The sequence below is a fragment of the Mus caroli genome, unplaced genomic scaffold (assembly GCF_978045245.1).
Source record: "Mus caroli unplaced genomic scaffold, Mus_caroli_1 scaffold_11, whole genome shotgun sequence".
NCBI lineage: Eukaryota > Metazoa > Chordata > Mammalia > Rodentia > Muridae > Mus > Mus caroli.
Window position 1 is genome coordinate 98,350,814 of NW_028227266.1, and position 18,776 is coordinate 98,369,589.

General features: G+C 41.4%; 1 protein-coding gene across 4 annotated transcripts in view; it reads right to left on the reverse strand.

The window, feature by feature from the left end:
* Window positions 1-11,844, reverse strand: part of Armc8 (armadillo repeat containing 8) — an 89,664-nt gene extending 77,820 nt beyond the window's left edge. For 2 of the 4 annotated variants that reach the window (XM_021171191.3, XM_021171189.3), the window contains exon 1: window positions 11,544-11,840. In XM_021171191.3, the coding sequence (XP_021026850.1) occupies window positions 11,544-11,588 (45 nt within the window). In that variant the 5' untranslated portion in view covers window positions 11,589-11,840. Of the gene's footprint in view, window positions 1-11,543 lie in introns of all 4 variants that reach the window. The other 2 variants (XM_029481164.2, XM_021171190.3) reach the window with 2 other exon arrangements.
* Between the last annotated feature and the right edge of the window lie 6,932 nt (window positions 11,845-18,776).

Here is an 18,776-nt window from a genome sequence, read left to right on the forward strand (position 1 = left end):
AGAAGCTTCCTTTGCTCTGAACAAAGACCAAGGCATCTCAGAATTTAAGCATAAAGAACATGTAGTGAAAGAAACAATAGGCAGGGGATGTGGGCTAGAGAAACAGACAGACAGCTCAGTGGTGTGAGAAAGGACCCTAGAGTCCCTGGCTACCTGCAGTTCATGTGAAGAGATATAAAAGCCACTGCAGAGAAACAGTGAATATGTGCTGGGTGAGGAGGACTAAACATGGAGACCACAGGGCTTTTCCTTGTGTTTGTCAACAGTCTAGACAGGGTGACAGCCTGATCTCACAACGTCTTTACTCCTGCCCGTGGACACAAGCAGGAGGATTGGTGATATCCTGTCCTTTCATGATGAGACTTCAAAATATCAATGACATCCGAGTTATTTTTTGTAGCTTTCAGTAGTAGCTCAAAAAGATACAGTTATTCTTCCTTTTTCCCAACCAAAAAAGGAATGCAAAACAGCCAGCTAAACTCAGGGTACAGTTCATGATAATGAAAGACAGCAAAGTGAGCTAGGGTCAGAGCTACAAAGTCTGTGCCTTTTGACAAGGGGCTTAAAACAGACATGCCCTCAAAACCTGGCTGTGAATTCATACTACATATTCAAGGCGTCAATAAAGCTATCACAAATTTATTTATTAAAGTATATTATGTTTTTGTTGAATAGCACTTCTCTAAAATTATGTAAAAATGAACTCTTTCAGCAGAAAAATTGCAAATATCAAATTTGTAAATTAGAGTAATGTTAAGAAGTTTATTATTGGGGGCTGGAGAGATGGCTCAGTGGTTAAAAGCACTGACTGTTCTTTGAAAGGTCCTGCCTCCACATGGTGGCTCACAACCATCTGTAATGGGATCTGATGCCCTCTTCTGGTGTGTCTGAAGACAGCAGTAGTGTATTCATATACATAAAACAAATAAGTATTTTTCTGAAAAAGAAATATATTACTGACTACATCCTGTGTATCAAACAGGTACAGAGAGAAGAGGGCAAAGCTCAAAGCAAGTTCTGTATTTCAGGAAAACAAAAAGACAAGCTACAGGTTGTGCTCTGTTGTAGAGAGTATTGGGTGGTGCACCTTTTCTTTCATGGGGGTTACTATATGCACCGTGTTTCCTGGATGGCCTCCTCTGAGCCCCACTGCTGATAGCCATGCCCTGGTGCAGTCTCTTCCCTCAAGTGAGCACTGGACAGAAACCTCCGTCTGGTAAATGAAATGTAGCAGGCAAAATGGGAGGCCATTCAAGAAGGTTCTCTTGTCACAGTCTCCTTTCTTTCTGTCTGAAGCTAATTGTGATTGTGAACTACCCTATGGAAAGGCCCACAAGACCCACAACTAAGTTCTGCCAACAATCTCAGGAATGAGTTGAAAACCATTCTTCCTAAAATCAGCGTTCAGATGAGACTAAGGCACCTACTGACACTGACTGCAACTTCTAGACTTGGGCCAGAAGTACGAGTATCAGCTAACTTCATCTGCTCATGGGTGATTTAAGAGGTGCAATTGGTTTGCCTGTTTCCTGACATTCAGAAACAGTGAAATACCAACATAGTTTTTGTTGTTGTCGGTGTTGCTGTTTTAAGAATTATTTATTTTATGTTTGTGAGTACACTGTAGCTGTCTTCAGACACACCAGAAGAAGGCATCTGATCAAATTACAGATGGTTGTGAGCCACCATGTGGTTGCTGGGATTTGAACTCAGGACCTCTGGAAGAGCAGTCAGTGATCTTAACCACTGAGCCGTCTCTCCAGTCCCCCAACATTGTTTTTAAGTAGGTAAATTTTGGCAATTTTTTAATAAATACTTTTAAAAGACTTACTTATTTATTATATGTGAGTACACTGTAGCTGTCTTCAGGGACACCAGAAGAGGTCATTGAATCCCATTACAGATGGTTGTGAGACACCATGTGGTTGCTGAAAATGAACCCGGGACCTCTGGAAGAACAGTCTTAACCACTGACCCATCTCTCCAGCTTTTTTGGCACATTTTTAACACACATACAAAAGTAGACATTGGGCCACTGAATGTATCATTTAAATCAGAATGACTTTAGGTTAAAAAATGGATTATTAATAATTAGCTAAGAACACACAAAAACCAAGAGTACTGAAGACAACCTGGGTTGTATATCACCTAATTTTTACATTTCTTTAGAAGCAACAAAGAAGAGAGGAGAATATTTCCTAGGCATCTCAGAAAACTAGTCAGAGGTTCTAAACAGGCAAACCAGAACAAACTCTAACTGCACCTCTTAAATCACCCACGAGTAGGATGAATTTAAGCCATTTGCTCTTAAAAATCAATTGCTAAAATTCTTCAGGAAAGGTCTGGAATGATAGTTTGCTAAAGTCCAGACTTGCCATGAATAGAGGCAACTAAGAAATAGAGAAGTTGGGCTGGAGAGATGGTTCAGTGGTTAAGAGCACTGACTGCTCTTCCAGAGGTCCTGAGTTCATTTCCCAGCAACCACATGGTGGCTCATAACTATCTGTAAATGGATCTGATGCCCTCTTCTGGTGTGTCTGAAGACAGCTACAGTGTGCTCATATAAATAAAAAAGAAAAAGAAAAAAAAAGAAATAGACAAATGTCAAACTTGAGTGTAGAGCTAAATAAACTAAACTATTAGTTTCCTAGAGAATGAAAAGTTAGTAAGCTATTAACAGTGTTCTATTTCATCACTTCTTTGCCATTACCGAGGTATAACTATGCCGAAATGAGTCTCATGACACTTTCCTGTGCACATACCTAGATCTAGCCACCATCTCTATTATCTTCTCTTATACCTACTTCTCCTTTTCCTGCTTGTAACGGTTCCCTTCTAATTTCAGGTTTGGTTTTTTTTTTTTTTTCTTTCTTTGTAAGTCTGACTTATCTCACTTGGCAGAATGATCTGCAGTTACACCCATCTTCCTGCAAATAACAGGTTTTGTTCTTTATGGCTGAACAACAACAACAAAAACTCACTGCATACATATGCACATATATTCTACACTGTCTTTACCCATGCAGCTGTCAATGTGTCCGTAGCCTGGCTCTGTAATTTGGCAGCTGTAAACAGTGAAGTGACACAACATGGCTATGCAGGGAAGCCAGCTTTGACTCCTTGGCTCAGGAGTGGTGTAGGTGGATCATATAGTAGTTCTATTTTTAATTCTTTGAGGACCTTCATACTCATTTCCACAGTAGCTGGACTAATTCATAGTTCTAGAAATGAAAGTCTAAACCAATGACAGCTAAGCAAATTTTAATAACAATTAGAAAACCAACAGAAACTTTGAATTGTTTACAATATTTATGACGTCAGAGGAAGTCAAGTTTGTAGAAAGATACAAAAATACTAATTAAAAACCAGGTATCTGAACTCTGAAGAGATTTGATTTTAAACCTACTGCAGGTTAAAATTCATCCCTCCCATGAATTTCCCAGGTATGCTAGCTGCTGGGGAGAGTGAGATAAAACAGGCTCTCCCACCTTCAATGTAGTCTTAGCACAAGCAAGAAAAATACAAGTGTAATGTGGCAAGTGAGACTATCAATACAAAACGAACAGATGCTGGGTGTGATGGCACATCTGTAATGCCAGAACTTGGGAAGCAGCAAGAGGAAGATTTCTGTAATTTTTTTTTTTTTTTGGTTTTTTGAGACAGGGTTTCTCTGTGTGGCCCTGGCTGTCCTGGAACTTACTCTATAGATCAGGCTGGCCTCGAACTCAGAAATCCACCTGCCTCTGCCTCCCAAGTGCTGGGATTAAAAGCGTGTGCCACCACTGCCTGGCTCAGATTTCTGTGATCTTAAGGCCACACTGGATACACAGTGAACTCCAGGCCAACCAGAGCTGCACACTACGACTGTTTGCAAATCAAAACCAAAACCAAAAGGAATAACTACTCCTGCACAAAACAAACAAACAATCCCAAGCAAGCAAGCAAGCAAGCAAACAAACAAACAAACAAATGACTCACAAGATTTAAAAGAGTAGCTCTAGAATAGAGACAGGACTACTCCTTAGGCTGTATTTTATAAGCCTGTGAAAATCACACATCTGGCATTTAATAGACAAAGACTAAAAATAGTGTATGCCATGAGATGACAGGCCCACCCCCACATCCCACAACTGCATACTATCCATGTACCAAGATTAAGCAAAAACAAGAAAGTCTTAATTATGTGACCTTAGAATCAAATTCCATCCTACATACAAACCTAAAATATATTTTGTGTTATCTTAATGCACAATCAGTTTTCCAAGAATGCAGCTCCTTTATAAAATAATGGTTATACTTTGTCTTGTTTGGACCTTTTACCAAAAGTTCAGACACTGAAGAGGCTATATAAAAATCACTTATGATTCCATTTAAGCAACCTTAGAGTCTTTATCACTCTATAGTGTGTCTGTCACAACAAGAGTAGCCAATATGCACATCTGGAAACATATCATTAATTTGTTTATGTAAATATACCTGCATATTTACACATTTATATGATTTGAATTAGTTTTATGCTTCCATTAATAGAGCAAGGGTATTATGCCAACTTTTAAAACGTTATACATAAGTACGAGTACAGTTAACATTTTCACTTTGGAACAGACAAAAGTATTAATTTGTAAATATCTACCACTACGAGTGAGTGAGTTTAGTTAGGCTGGAAACTGTTAGTGGCTTGTGATGATCCACTCAATCTAACAGGAAACCTCAGAAAAGGACTGATCACCAAAAACAGTAGAAAATGGAAATCTGGGTTTCCAGTGTCCCCAAAAATATCTGAGAAAAACAACAACAAAATCAACTAACTTCTGCTGGGCCTGGTGGCGCACACCTTTAATCCCAGCACTCAGGAGGCAGAGACAGGCAGATTTCTGAGTTCGAGGCCAGCCTGGTCTACAAAGTGAGTTTCAGGACAGCCAGGGCTATACAGAGAAACCCTGTCTCGAAAAACAAACAAACAAACAAACAAACAAATCAACTAACTTCCTTTTGTTACTATGTCAATATTCTGAAATATCAAATAAATAAATTCTATTGAAACCAGTCAAATATTCCCTATTGTTCATTTTAAAGCTATGGACACTTACTGTGCTCATGTTTGTCCCTAGGAGTCCTATACTCAAGAATACTGGAAACCAACCAATACTGAGAGTCTCGCTTTACTAAGCTATGCTTAATTTCAAATCGCATGCTTCCCTCCAGGTGTGAGATGTATTCTTCTAAAAACATAAAAGACACAAACTCTTAACATTCCCTCACTGACACTTGGAGATTTATGGAAAAATAAGTGTTTCTCTGCTCAAGAGTTAATCCCACTACCAGACAAAACTAAATGCTAAGTAAGTCTTCCCTAATTTTGAGAGGAAAAAAAATTAGCCTCTTTTGAAACAATACAAAAAGAAAAGAAAATTAAGACATTATTAACAAAGATAGACCTTTCACATATAGACAGCAACCTTGTTCTCACTATTTCAAAATTCCAACTTGCTTCCAAAATGAGAAAAAAAAGGAAAAAAAATTGCCCCACACTACTTAAATGTAAGGCTTCGTGTCTTGTTTTATGCTTTTCCGGCTCTGGTAGGACCCAACCAGATTCATATTTCTTTTATAGATACTTCATATAATACATCTGCAGTTATTTTTTCACCTTAGTTTTTTCCTCCTAGGATTATTCTTTGTATTTCTAAAGTTTCACAACATCCTTCCTTTCCAGATTAATCAAAAGCCCACTTCTGTACAACTTCAAGTAAGAGACAGTTTCTAAATGACATCTGACTGTTGAGTTGGGCACCATCTGTAAGGTGCCATACTCTGACAACTGAAACCTCTAAAATGTGATCTGCTTTAAATTTAAACATGGGGCACATACATACATATACCAGGGTACACACAGGAACAGTAAACATGGGGGCACATACATATACCAGGGTACACACAGGAACAGTAAACATGGGGGCACATACATATACCAGGGTACACACAGGAACAGTAAACATGGGGGCACATACATATAGCATGGTACACACAGGAACAGTAAATGTGTGAGGTCAGAGACAACTTGCAGGAGTCAGTCCCAGGGATTCAACTACCACAGTCAGTTTAGGAGCAGGTACTTCTTCCCTCCAATTTTGTATTTTAAAATGTAGGAATTTGTAGAACTGAACTGAACATTCAGCATACCACAGTGGGAAAGTTAATATACCCGGCTCTCAGTTTTTCCCCAATAAAAGATGACAAGGATAGAATTAAAGACTGTCTGCTTTTTTCCAGGTAAAATATTCCCTCACTTTATATTCATATACAACAAAACTTTTTCGTAATAGAAAAGCGAGTGCAGTTAAAGGGGATATGTGGAGCACCTTACAGTTCATCATTTGTAGTAAGTGTTTAACCTAGTAATGTATTTTCATGGCCCTGGTACTCACTGTTCACAACAGCTTTAGTGCTCACAAGAACCAAGAGCAAATAACATTCATTCTTCTAAAATCAATCCCTAGGATGTACATACAAGTCTAGTACAAGTCACAAAGAGCCATATAGGTCTATTTGACCATGAATGCTCCTGTGCCCTATTTTAAAAAGTAATACATTTATTCTTCAGTGGAGGCATTATGAGATGCCCCTAGATGGAGTGAACAAGTTAATGAGACCTATGGTGCAAAACAGCATAATGTGCAGCCCAAAGCAAACAGAAACGGAACAAAAGGGCTGTGAGTATCACAGAGCTAGAGATACTTTCTAGGTTGGCTGACATTATTCACAAGTCTCCAATGATAAGATAGCCAAGAAAATCCTCTAAAATACAGCAAATGCCTACTTCTCAATCTTGGCATTAAAAAAAGGGAGCTACTTAGACACAGTAGCCGTTGCTTTGCACCATACAATAAATTATTCAAATAGTGCAGTGACTTCAGGATCCTGAGTGTGGTCTTTCACAACACAGAGTTGTGTAAGTACAATGTGCACAGGCCAGCCGCCTCACTGCTTCCCATTCTCAGAGGCAGAACCGGCCCTGCCGGCGGTGGAGGAGCTCTCCATGGTGCTTACTCACGTCTGCTGTCTCGTCTAACAGTGGTAAAGGTTTTCTGGTTTCTCTCTGGATCTACCTGCCCGTAACAATGGCAGTCTCACGAACCACCGCTCATCTGTTTTTCCACTTTTGCCTATGCAGAGACCCTCAAGTATTTTTCTAGCTTGACTGTACAGTTAGCCTAGCTTTGGAGCCCTAACAGCGGCCAAAGTTCATTTTGTGGGAGAGCTCACTGACATACTCTGGACAAAAAAGTTAAAATTCCTCAGATTCAAGTCCAAACATGATATTGTTACTTTAGGACCACGCCTCACAAACCATGCCCTTACTGGTGGTTTATAAACAAACGTCAAACTTCTAAAACACGATGAACAAACTTCACTCTTATATTTAAACTAAAACCAAAGGAAGGCAAATTTGTGCTTAGAGGCCAGCCGGGTTTAACTTCGCCGAGTTTTCTAATTACGGCTAACTGCCCGCACAAGAGAACAAATCAATAAGCAGCAACAGGAAGACCAATAGAACACAACTGTCAAGAAATGAACAATAAAAGCTCTGATCCCCCTTGAGTTCCTTCTTGTGTAAGGCATGAGGTAGAGATCAAAGTTCTTTTTGGAGAGAGGTACCAGCCCCAAGGTTCATAAAATACTTGTAAATAACTACCTGATAAATATATAAATTCATATAAATTCAATAATCAAAGAGCAAGCAGTTCAATTAGAGGGTGAGTATAAAAAGACACAAACATTTCCCCTTATTCCATGAAAAGACTTCAACATTGCTCTTCATTAAGAAAATCAATACAAATTAAAAGGATGATACAGTATCCGTACACAGCTATTAGAGAATCTAAGATGAAGACTAGCAGTAATGTTGACAAGGACTGAGAGAAATGAAATCTACAGTACTAATGAATATAAAATGGTAATCAGAAGAGTTCAACGGTTTCTTTACAAACTAAATATACATTTACATATGTAAAACAATAGTTTTAGTAATTACATTTTAGGCTTTTCTTTCAAGCATATCCATAAAAAGAACCTGTCAGTGACTGTTCACAGTAGGTCCACAGCTAAAAGGCAGAAACAAAAATGTTCAACAGATGACTGATTATAAACAAATGCTGGGACATCCATTCATGGAATTCTATGTTGCAAAAAGAAGAAACAAAACTATAGATACATGCAATAATTTTGAAGACTCTCCAAAGCATGATGAGTGACAAAAGCTACTCCCAGTGGGTCACATAGTGTATGTTTCCATTCATGGAACAACGCAGACAACTTACAAAAGTACTGAAAGGGAAAAGAGATAAGTAGTTGCCACCAGAAATTAAGGATGGGGCTGGGAATATGTCTTTAAAGAAATAGCATGAAGGAAATCCTCATGGTGATGGATACTTTTGTATCTTAACAGCAGACAAAAATATCCACACTATACCAATTTCCTGGTTCTGTAACTATGTAAAATGTAACCAATGCAGGGAACCCGAGTTTGTTATACACATGCCCTCTCTGCAACTTTCAGGAAACCTATACTTCAAAAAAATACAATTAATACAAAACAATTAAAAGTCTCAAGAATTATGTTGAAGGGATGAAATGAAACAGGAATGGCCATGGTACAAACAGAGCTGAGTCTGTCCACCTCCTCCAAGAGTTCAATTAAGCATTTACTAAGTGCCTTGTATTTATCACAGAAGAAGAAGAAGAAGAAGAAGAAGAAGAAGAAGAAGAAGAAGAAGAAGAAGAAGAAGAAGAAGAAGAAGAAACAGCAGCAGCAGCAGCAGCAGCTTAACAACTTATTATACAGAAGTATGAGTGAAAGAAGAGCCAAAGATGATTCAGGGAAGTTTAACAGAATGATAAGTGAAAGACAGAACTGAACTGGAAAGTCATGAGTAAGTCCTCTTAGGAAAAAGAACATGCTTTGTTAGATGCCATGGATGACATCCACGCAAAGATCTGAGACTAGATGTAGGCGGGAAGTCAAGATGATAATGTAGATGCGTGTAGTTAAGGTTAAGCAAGCAGTTGAGGAGGTCTCTCAGGAAGAAAGTATAATGGACTATAGATGGAAATCATTTAAAACAGTTTGACTTCCCATTAGTCAACTTACAGCTATCACACTCTAGTGTGATCAGAACTATGAACTCCTTCAGAGCATTTCTGATGCCCTTGCATTGCTAAAGTACACAATACAAGGCTTTATGCTTCACTAGGACACAGTAAGTAGCTTATTAGAGGGATTCAACCAACTATGTGTCAGAGGTCAAGGTCTGGCACCTTCCTGTTTCTATCTTACTTTCTGAAACAAGGTCTCTCACTGAACCTGAAGTTCCCTGTTCTGACTAGACAAACTGGCCGGAAACCCTCCATGATCTACCTCCCAATGACCACATTACAGACATGCACTGCCACACACAGCTTTTTATGTAGGTAATGGGATCCTAACTCAAGTCCTCCTGCTGTGAAGCAAGCGATTTACCTACTGAGCCATCTCCTCAACTTCCAATAACTTCTAACTAATAACTGATATAAAAGTAGTGCTTTGGCTAGCTGGTTAAAAGTTAGAACCCTTCCTTTAAACCGGGAAAATCACCAAGTTCAGACATTTTAAATCATGTGTCTAAAGCTCTGCCTATTCCTAAGGCCCTCAGGTGGAAGAATTAGAAAACAAGACTTTAGAGTTAGTTTCTGCTCCCAGATGCTAAAGAAAATTCTAACTCAAAACGGAAAATATTCTTCAACAAGTTTTTGAGTGAAATAAACAGAACATAATCATTTATTGGGAGTGTGAGACAAATGAAGTTTTCAACTATATCCACCATACAGGCTGATAATATACAGAAGGCAAAGAAACCACACGTGAGGCCAGAGCAGCATTTTTCAAGCGTGCTCAAAGGTCTGGGATTGATCACCTGTGTGTGTGTGTGTGTGTGTGCGCACGCGCGCGTGAACTATAGGATAACTGCAACCTAAATGACACAATCAGAAAGAATGTGTGTGTGTGTGTGTGTGTGTGTGTGCGTGCGCGCGCGCGTGAACTATAGGATAACTGCAACCTAAATGACACAATCAGAAAGAAATTGAGCAGTTATGATACATCCTTTTCTCCTTTGAATGCAAAGAGAGAAGTCATCCGTTTATTCTCCCACAAAACATTCATGGACAATATAAAGTGAAATAATGAGCTAATGTGATCAGTAATTGGACAGAAAGTACTTCTCTAGTTGCAGTTTAAGTAAACAGTTTAGTAAAATGGATCTGGGGCTAGATTTGTTGACCGTCTTCCAAAATTGCATTTTGCACTGTATAGTGACTTCTGTCTTTTTGGGTAGCCAGCATGGCTCTAACCAACCCTGACTGGAGTGATGTACCTAGTGCCTTTGAACACAAAAGTGTGTTTGTGTGAGAGGTCAGGGAAGAGGAAAGAAACCGGTTGGAGTTGTAAGACTATAGGGAATCTGACAAGCCATCTATAATCCAACTGCCATTTTGGTAAGTCTCCACAGGTCTAAAAGATGATTCTTTGCCCGCCTATTTCTTTACTTCCAACAACTGAATCATTGGTAGGCTCTATTTGGAGTCCAACTGCTAAAATCTGTGGTCAAACTTCCCAGAGTTATCTCCCAGCAACACTCATTCTTGTTCATTTCATTCCTGGTCCTGTTTTTTGTTTTTGTTTGTTTGTTTGTTTGTTTTAAGGACATTATAGCGGAAGGTGAAAGTCACCTTCTTTGCTTTGTTTTTGTTGTTTCTTTTTAATTTAAGATGAAGAAAAAAAAAAAAACCCTGACATTTCTTCTAGGTATATCAATATGTTCCCTTCTTTCAAATACTGGGGAAACCTATTCTTTTTCATTCCGACTTTTTGGTTCCTCCTAAAATGTTTTGCTCTCCCCAAAGAAAAATCAAACACCGGACATTAGAAACATAGTTTCTCTAGTCTCGGAGCCCGGATCTCAACAGCAGAGCTCAGCAAAGCGGTTTAAATAACCACACACAATAGCGCGAGTTGCAGCTGATGTGAAAACGTCCATTGCCAAGAAGCAAGCGGCGCTGGCAGGTGCCTCGGTGCTAGGGACTTGACAGAAGATGCATAGCCCTGGTCTGGCAGCTCTGTGCTGTGGCAGCTTAAGAGTTCGCACCTCTTCTAGCCACAGCCCGGGAGAGCGAAGTGGACTCTAGGTTCCAGGCCTGTCCTGAACCCTCGCAGGCAGCGAGCTCGATCCGGAAAAGCAACAGCGCGGGGAGGAAGACCGGAGAAGGCTCTGCCAAACCCAAGCCGCGCCCATGGGCCGGCTGCCTGGAGCCCGACCTCCCCGCCGGCCGCCGTCCTGGGAACCCGCACCGGTGGGAGCTCTCGAGTAGGAGACGCCTCCGACTCGGCCCGGGTCGCGTGCATCCCAGCTGAGGCCACCGCAGGAGGTGGTGCTCGGGAGGCTCAGGGCGCCGGGGTAATGCTGTGGGCAGGACCGGGGTTGCCCCGCGCCGGGCGGGTCACTCACCGAGAGGACGCTCATGCGGATTGGGGTCTCCAACAGGCACGCCATCTTGAGCCTTCCCACCCGGCTGCTGCCGGCGCCGGCGCGCGGCCGGCACTTTCGACAGCCACCTATGTGACCTGCAGCCGGAGCCTCTGTAGAAAGCCCAGGCAAGCTGCCCAGAACAGACCGCGCCCCAGGCGTCGCTCGAGCACCGAAGGGGCCGGGCAGAAGGGCGAGGGATTGGGAAACCGCGCCGGACCCCGGCTTACGAATCGTCCTCTCAGAAACAGCAGCTACTCTCGGCTGGGGTCAGAGGTGGGCGCGGGCAGCGGCCTCCGCATGCGCAGAAGCCTGCCTGCCCCACCTTCCGCGGATGGGGGGCGGAGCCTCACCCTGGCTTGACGAGCTGTCCGCACTCTTAAATTTCAGTTTACAGGTTCTCTTTCCTAACCGCTAGTAGGTGGAGTTACTATCTACGGAGTCTGAAGTTCACTTTCACATTCATTATCTCACTCTACACCATTCCCTAGTTTCAGTATTCTCTCCCTCTTAAAGCTAGAGAAACTGGTCTCAAAACTAGGTCTTCTGCCTGCAATGAAAATCGCCTCACGCTTCAACAGTCAACTATGACCTGCTTCATTTAGCATTGCGTGCCCGACCCACTTACTCTGATATATTGGTAAGAACGGGTTCTCCACAGCCAGGACGCCTGGATTTAATCCTAGCTGCTTTCGTTAGCGCCAATATTTTGGACAGGTTCTTAGCCTCTTTATATTTAATTCACTTCTCCCGACTGTAAAATAAGGACTAATGAGAATAAATGACCCAATAAACAACAACAACAACAAAAATGCCTGGAATGTGGAAAACCTTACGTTGTCTGTGTGTGAGAATTTTCTATTTCCAGCCTCTAGGTCAAATGGGGGATGGAGAATTAAACTATCTGAATGTTTCCTACTAAAATACTCTGAAAGTAAAGCCATCCCTAATTCAGGTTGTTACCTCACCTCCACTCACCTCCCAGTGCTCTTGAAGTAAAAGCATATCTCTCCCATTGTTTCTCATTTCCTCCTGTACTTTAATGACTACATTTATTGTATCACTTATCACCCTTGCTTATAAGTCTCTTACAAAGTGTTGCACTTCTGGAAGCCTGGAAGTTTAAGAGAACCCTGGTGCTGTAACAGTATATCCTAAGCTCTGTAACTACAGTCTTTCCTAGTCTTTACCCAGGAATTATTACTCATTCAATAATTTTATTTAAAGCCAGACTGAGCCCATTTAAGATTGTTAGCCTTGTCCTAAATCATAGTCTGTGAAATCAAATGTGTTGTATTCTTTTTTATTCTAGTACATATTACCATTCATAAATACAAACATTTAAATGTTCATCTGTCCATCCATGTAACACCTAAAATCGCGTCCTAGTATGCCTGCTACAACCAGGCAGATTGTAATTGTATATAGCACACAAAAGCATTGACAATTGTACAATAGTCTCTATATGTGTGAGCTATACCTCACCCAGAAACTCGGGCAATACACTTCTAGGAAACCCCTCCCTCAAGGAGGAACTGGGTGACTCTCCCAAGTCCATATATTTTCTTTAAAATGATTTTACATTTATTTATTTATTTATTTATTTATTTATTTATTTATTTATTTTGTGGGGGGGATTCGTGTGTGTGTGTGTATGTGTGTGTGTGTGTGTGTGTGGATTCACACATGTGCTGGCCAGAGGACAGCTTAGGAAGCAGGTTCTCTCGTTTCATCTTAGAGGTCCAAGGATCAGAGTCAAATCATCAGGTTTAGTGGCAAGAGGTTTTACATTTTGAAATATCTCCCCAGCCTGCTTCATGATTCCTTAACTTCAGGCATCAGTGTGTTCCTGTAACATAATATCTCTAACAATATATTGCTCTATATATGTGTGTTTGTATATGTGTGTGTGTTGATTATAGAGGTTTGGAAAAAGTAACTTTATACTATTCCTTTCAAGGAGACTACAAAAATTTTATCATCTTGGTTTTTTATTTTTAATCTTAATGCCTACCATAGGCATGTAGTCAATGTTTGTTGAATAACCACTTTTTGCTTTGTTTCAGCCTGGGACAAGATAGAAGTATAGGCAGGTTATTTGGGAAGTGCTTCCAGGGAACATGATTGGTGAATCTAAAAGGAGGTGGGTGGAACAAAATCAATACAAGAGTCTGCTATTGAGATCATTCTATATTCTTCAAGGGCCTCTGAGAAATAAATAGAACACCATGTTGGATTATCCATCTTGAGGCTGGAACATGTGTCCACCATTGTATTAGTTGAGGATTTCCCTTGGGCAATTAACTTTCTGTCTTTCTGACTGCCTCTCTCTGTGCCCATCCCCGTGTGTGTGTGTGTGTGTGTGTGTGTGTGTGTGTGTGTGTGTGAGAGAGAGAGAGAGAGAGAGAGAGAGGAGAGAGAGAGAGAGAGAGAGAGAGAGAGAGAGAGAGAGAGGAGAGAGAGAGAGAGAGAGGAGAGAGAGAGAGAGAGAGAGAGAGAGAGGGAGAGAGAGAGAGAGGAGAGAGAGAGAGAGAGAGAGAGAGAGAGAGAGAGAGAGAGAGAGAGAGAGACCTCAACATCCCAGCTGGGATGATCTACTGCAAGCTGGCACAGAATAATGCCCAGATGTCAGGTGCTTGGCTCAGAGGACAGTTTACCCACAACACTCTTAACACTTTTTTTTTTTTTTTTTTTTGGTTTGATTTAGTTTGGTTTGGTTTTTCGAGACAGGGTTTCTCTGTGTAGCCCTGGCTGTCCTGGAACTCACTTTGTAGACCAGGCTGGCCTCAAATTCAGAAATCTGCCTGCCTCTGCCTCCTGAGGGCTGGGATTAAAGGCGTGCACCACCATGCCCGGCTCTCTTAACACTTGTTAACTGGTTCTATTTACTCATGGACCAGCCTTGTGAGACACTTCTGCACTGTCTTGAGCACTTCTTGAGCCCTCTCTCCCCTCCATAAGGGAAGGTCAGTGGGCACACTTTTGTTGAGGGTCTGCTGTGGATAACTAAAGCTATGGTAGTTGTAAGACAGCAAGGGCCATGTTAGGCCCAAAGGACAATGCTCCAGAACTCCTAAAAAAATGATAATTGTCATAGTTAGTTAGGGTTTCTATTGCTACAATGAAACACCATGACCAAAGCAACTTGAGGAGAAAAGGGTTTATTTGGCTTACACGTCCATATCACTTTTCATCACTGAAGGAAGTCAGGATAGAAACTCAAAACAGGGCAGGAACTGAGAGGCAGGAGCTGATGCAGGGGAAAATGGAGGGGTGCTGGTTACTGGCTTGCTTCCATGGCTTGCTCAGCCTGCTCCCTGTAGAACCCAGGACCACCAGCACAGGGATGAAACCACCTACAATAGGCTGAACCCTCCCCCACTGATCACTGATTGAGAAACTTCCTTATAGCTGGATCCTGTGGAGGCATCTTCTCAATTGAGAGTCCCTCCTTTCAGATATCTAGCTTGTGTGTCAAACACAATAATAAAGAGTTTAATGAAGAAAAATAGAAATATAGGGTAGGATGTAAGTAGCCAGGGATAAATCTGAAAAGTCTGTAATATTTATATAGAACTCCCACATTGTATAGCTGTATTGTCAGGGTTCTCTGGAGTAGCAGAACTTACAGAATTTCTCTCTATATAGAAAGGGGATCTATTGGAATGACTCACAGTCTTTGGTTCAGCTAATCCAACAATGGCTGGTTATGAATGGAAAGTCCAAGAATCTAGTAGTTGTTCAGCCCATGAGCTCGGTTGTCTCAGCTGGTCTTCAGTATATACCAGAATCTCAAAAAAGTCGGCTCTAATGTCAGGAAGGGATGGACTTGCTATTGAGGTAAGAGCAAGCAAGCAAAGAGCAAAAGCTTCCTTCCTTCATGCCCCTGTTATATAGGCTTTCAGCAGAAAGTGTGGCCCAGATTAAAGGTGGGCTTTCCCAGCTCAAAATATCTACATAAAAACTTTCTCTTGGGCTGGAGAGATGGCTCAGCAGTTAAGAGAGCTGACTGCTCTTCCAGAGGTCCAGAGTTCAAATCCCAGCAGCCACATGATGGCTCACAACCATCTGTAATGAGATCTGATGCCCTTTTCTGGTGTATCTGATGACAGCTACAGCGTACTTACATATAATGATAAATAAATCTTAAAAAAAAAAAAAGCTGTCTCTTCCTACCTCAAAGATCTGGATTAGAAGTAGATCTTCCCACTTCAAATTAAGCAGAAATCCCTCACCTCCACTTTTGAGTTTTAGTTAATTCCAGATGAAGTCAAGTTGACAACCGAGAATACCTATCACAGATATAGTTGTACTTTTAAAAGTAGAATTTAGGCTAGTGAGATGGCTCAGAAAGTAAAAGCGCTTTTCATCAAGCCAACAACTTGAGTTCCATTAAAAAAAATAAAGAACAAGAGAACCAATTCTCACCAATTGTCTTCTGATTGTCACACATGAATCATAGCATTCACATACACAGAGACAGAGACAGAGACAGACAGAGACAGAGAGACAGATGGTCAGACAGACAGACAGACAACACACATGCAAAAAGTAAAATGAACTACTGCATCTAAGGCTCAGGAGTCACCACAGAAGAAGAGTCGGAAAGATTGGAAGAGCCAGAGAAATTTTACAATGAGGCCGTGTTTCCTAGAAATGTGAGACTCATGAAGTCTCGTTGACATGGCTGACAAAACAAGGAGCAAACACGGATGACATCAGTGGATGTGCTGCTGGTCCATGGTGGCACACCCCTTTGATTCCAGCACTCCTGAGGCAAAGGAGTGCAGGTCTCTGCGAGTTGAAGGCCACCTTGATCTACAGATCAAATTCCAGGACAGCCATGGCTACACAAGGGAACCTTGTCTCAATAAAACCCAAAACCTAAAACCAACCAACCAAACAAACAAACAAAGAAAAAGCCAATGGACATGCTAACATGAAAGAGGAAAGTCCCATGGGGAAAATCCCTCAAACCTAGACACCCTAAAGCAACTAAGAAATGCTGAGAGTGGGAGAAACTGTCTTTCCCAGGGAGAAAGAGTCAAACTACATAGCTTAAGGGGGACACCTTCAGTGTGTGTGTGTGTGTGTGTGTGTGTGTGTGTGTGTTACATGACACCTGCTTCCCTGGGTTTGGGCTCAGGTAGTAGAGACCAAATGTAGGCACAGGCACCATTGTGGTGTCTCCTTCCAGGAAACAGTGAAAACTGGAATGAGCCAGCATGCCTGCTCCTTTCATGACCAGAGGAAGGAAGGAGTTGCTGTGCTGGTGTTGGCACATTCCTGTACCCCAGGTCTTTAGAGGAAATTAAAGCTCATCTAGCTTATATTTGAAAATCTTGCTGAGATGGGTTTTATAATAATCTGGCATTTTGTACCAGTAGCCAAGGGATATCTAATGTTTTGAGGCATGGTTCTAAAGGAATATATACACAAAATGAAAAAAAATTCTATGTAAAGAATCTAGAAGGAAGTAATTTGTATAAGTTAAAAATGAAAGCCCACTACTAGGGGCTTGCTGGTTGTAATCCCAGCTACTTGGTAAATTGTGGAGGAGATTGAGCCTAGGAGTTCAAGGCCATATATATATGAATGAGGGTTGGAAGTTAGATTTAACAATACTGTCAAGTCATTGTTTTGACATTTCAAAATTCAAATGCAGAAAGACAATGTTAGAAGCTAGTGGAAACCATTTTTTATCTTTTCAACCTTCTTTGTCAATTTAAACATCAAAAAAAAATTATGTCTTCCTGGTAAACTTGAAGAAACTACCCCTAAATCATTGTGGGCACAAGGCTTTTTCATTTAATTTTCTTTAAAAACAAGTACAGTTTTATTTTCGCTATACATTTGTGAACCATCAGGAAAATAAAATGCTGGCTTGCCACTCTTCTTTTCTTAGATGCGTCTACCTTCTTCCTCCCATGGTGGGATCCTATTATTTATTTATTTCCGTTTTTCGAGACAGGGTTTCTCTGTATAGCCCTGGCTGTCCTGGAACTCACTGTGTAGACTAGGCTGGTCTCGAACTCAAATCCACCTGCCTCTGCTTCCCTAGTGCTGGGTTTAAAAGCATACGCTACCACTGCCCAGCAGGATCCTAATTTATTACTCAGGAACCAGGGTGGAGGGGACCAATCCCACCTAAGCAGCAGTGCCTCTCCGGCTTCATCGAATTTAGTCACTGATGTCATTCCAGAATCTTTACATCACCCTGCATCTGCTTACATGTCTTGCTTTATTTAGAAATTAATTTTGGTGTCTTTGTTCCTAGGATGTTGTGCCTCTGTTTTAAATGTGCAGATAGCCATGAATGGTTGATTACACCTTTAATCCCAGACTGGGCACCTTGTAAAAGCGGGCAGATTGCTGAGAGGTTCAGGCCAGTCTGATCTACATAGTTCCAGGCCAGTCAGAGATACAAAAAAAAAATCTGTCTCCAAAGAAAAGAAGAGAAAAAGGAAAGGAAAGGAAAGGAAAGGAAAGGAAAGGAAAGGAAAATTGGAAGGAACAAACAGAACAGACGCAAAAAGAGTAGAGTCTGACTTATAAAATTGTATAACCTTGATTAGATCGTCTTTTCTGAGACATTTCTCCATGTGGCTTTGTCTTTCTTTCTTTTTCTTTCTTGGTTTTATGGGACAGGGTTTCTCCGTGCATCAGCCCCAGCTGTCAAATTCTTTTGTTTGTTTTGTTTTTCAAGACAGGATTTCTCTGTGTAGCCCTGGCTGTCCTGGAACTCACTCTGTAGACCAGGGTCAGAGATCCGCCTGCCTCTGCCTCCCAAGTGCTGGGATTAGAGGCGTGTGCCACCACGCCCGGCTAGCCCCAGCTGTCCTAATTCACTTTATAGACCATGCTGACCACACTGGCCAGGAATCTGCTTGCTTATTTCTGGAATACAAGGATTAAAGGCAGAGCCACCATCCCCTCCCTCCCCCTGCCACGCCCCCAGCCTAGATTGTATTTAACTGATTAAATTTTTCAGTTGTTTAAATGTATAGTTCTTTATTGAGAGGCCAAATCTTGTAAGTTCAGACTCCATTTTAGAGAACCTGGCCTAAGTTTGAACTCAGACAAACTAAACGACCTAACACTAGTTTCCAAGTTACCCCTCAACAAGACCAGCGTCCCCAGGTTATTACCCCAACATATCTGCACCCCCAGGTTACGAGGCCACCCCCTGCCTAACGACCACTAATGCAGAGGGAA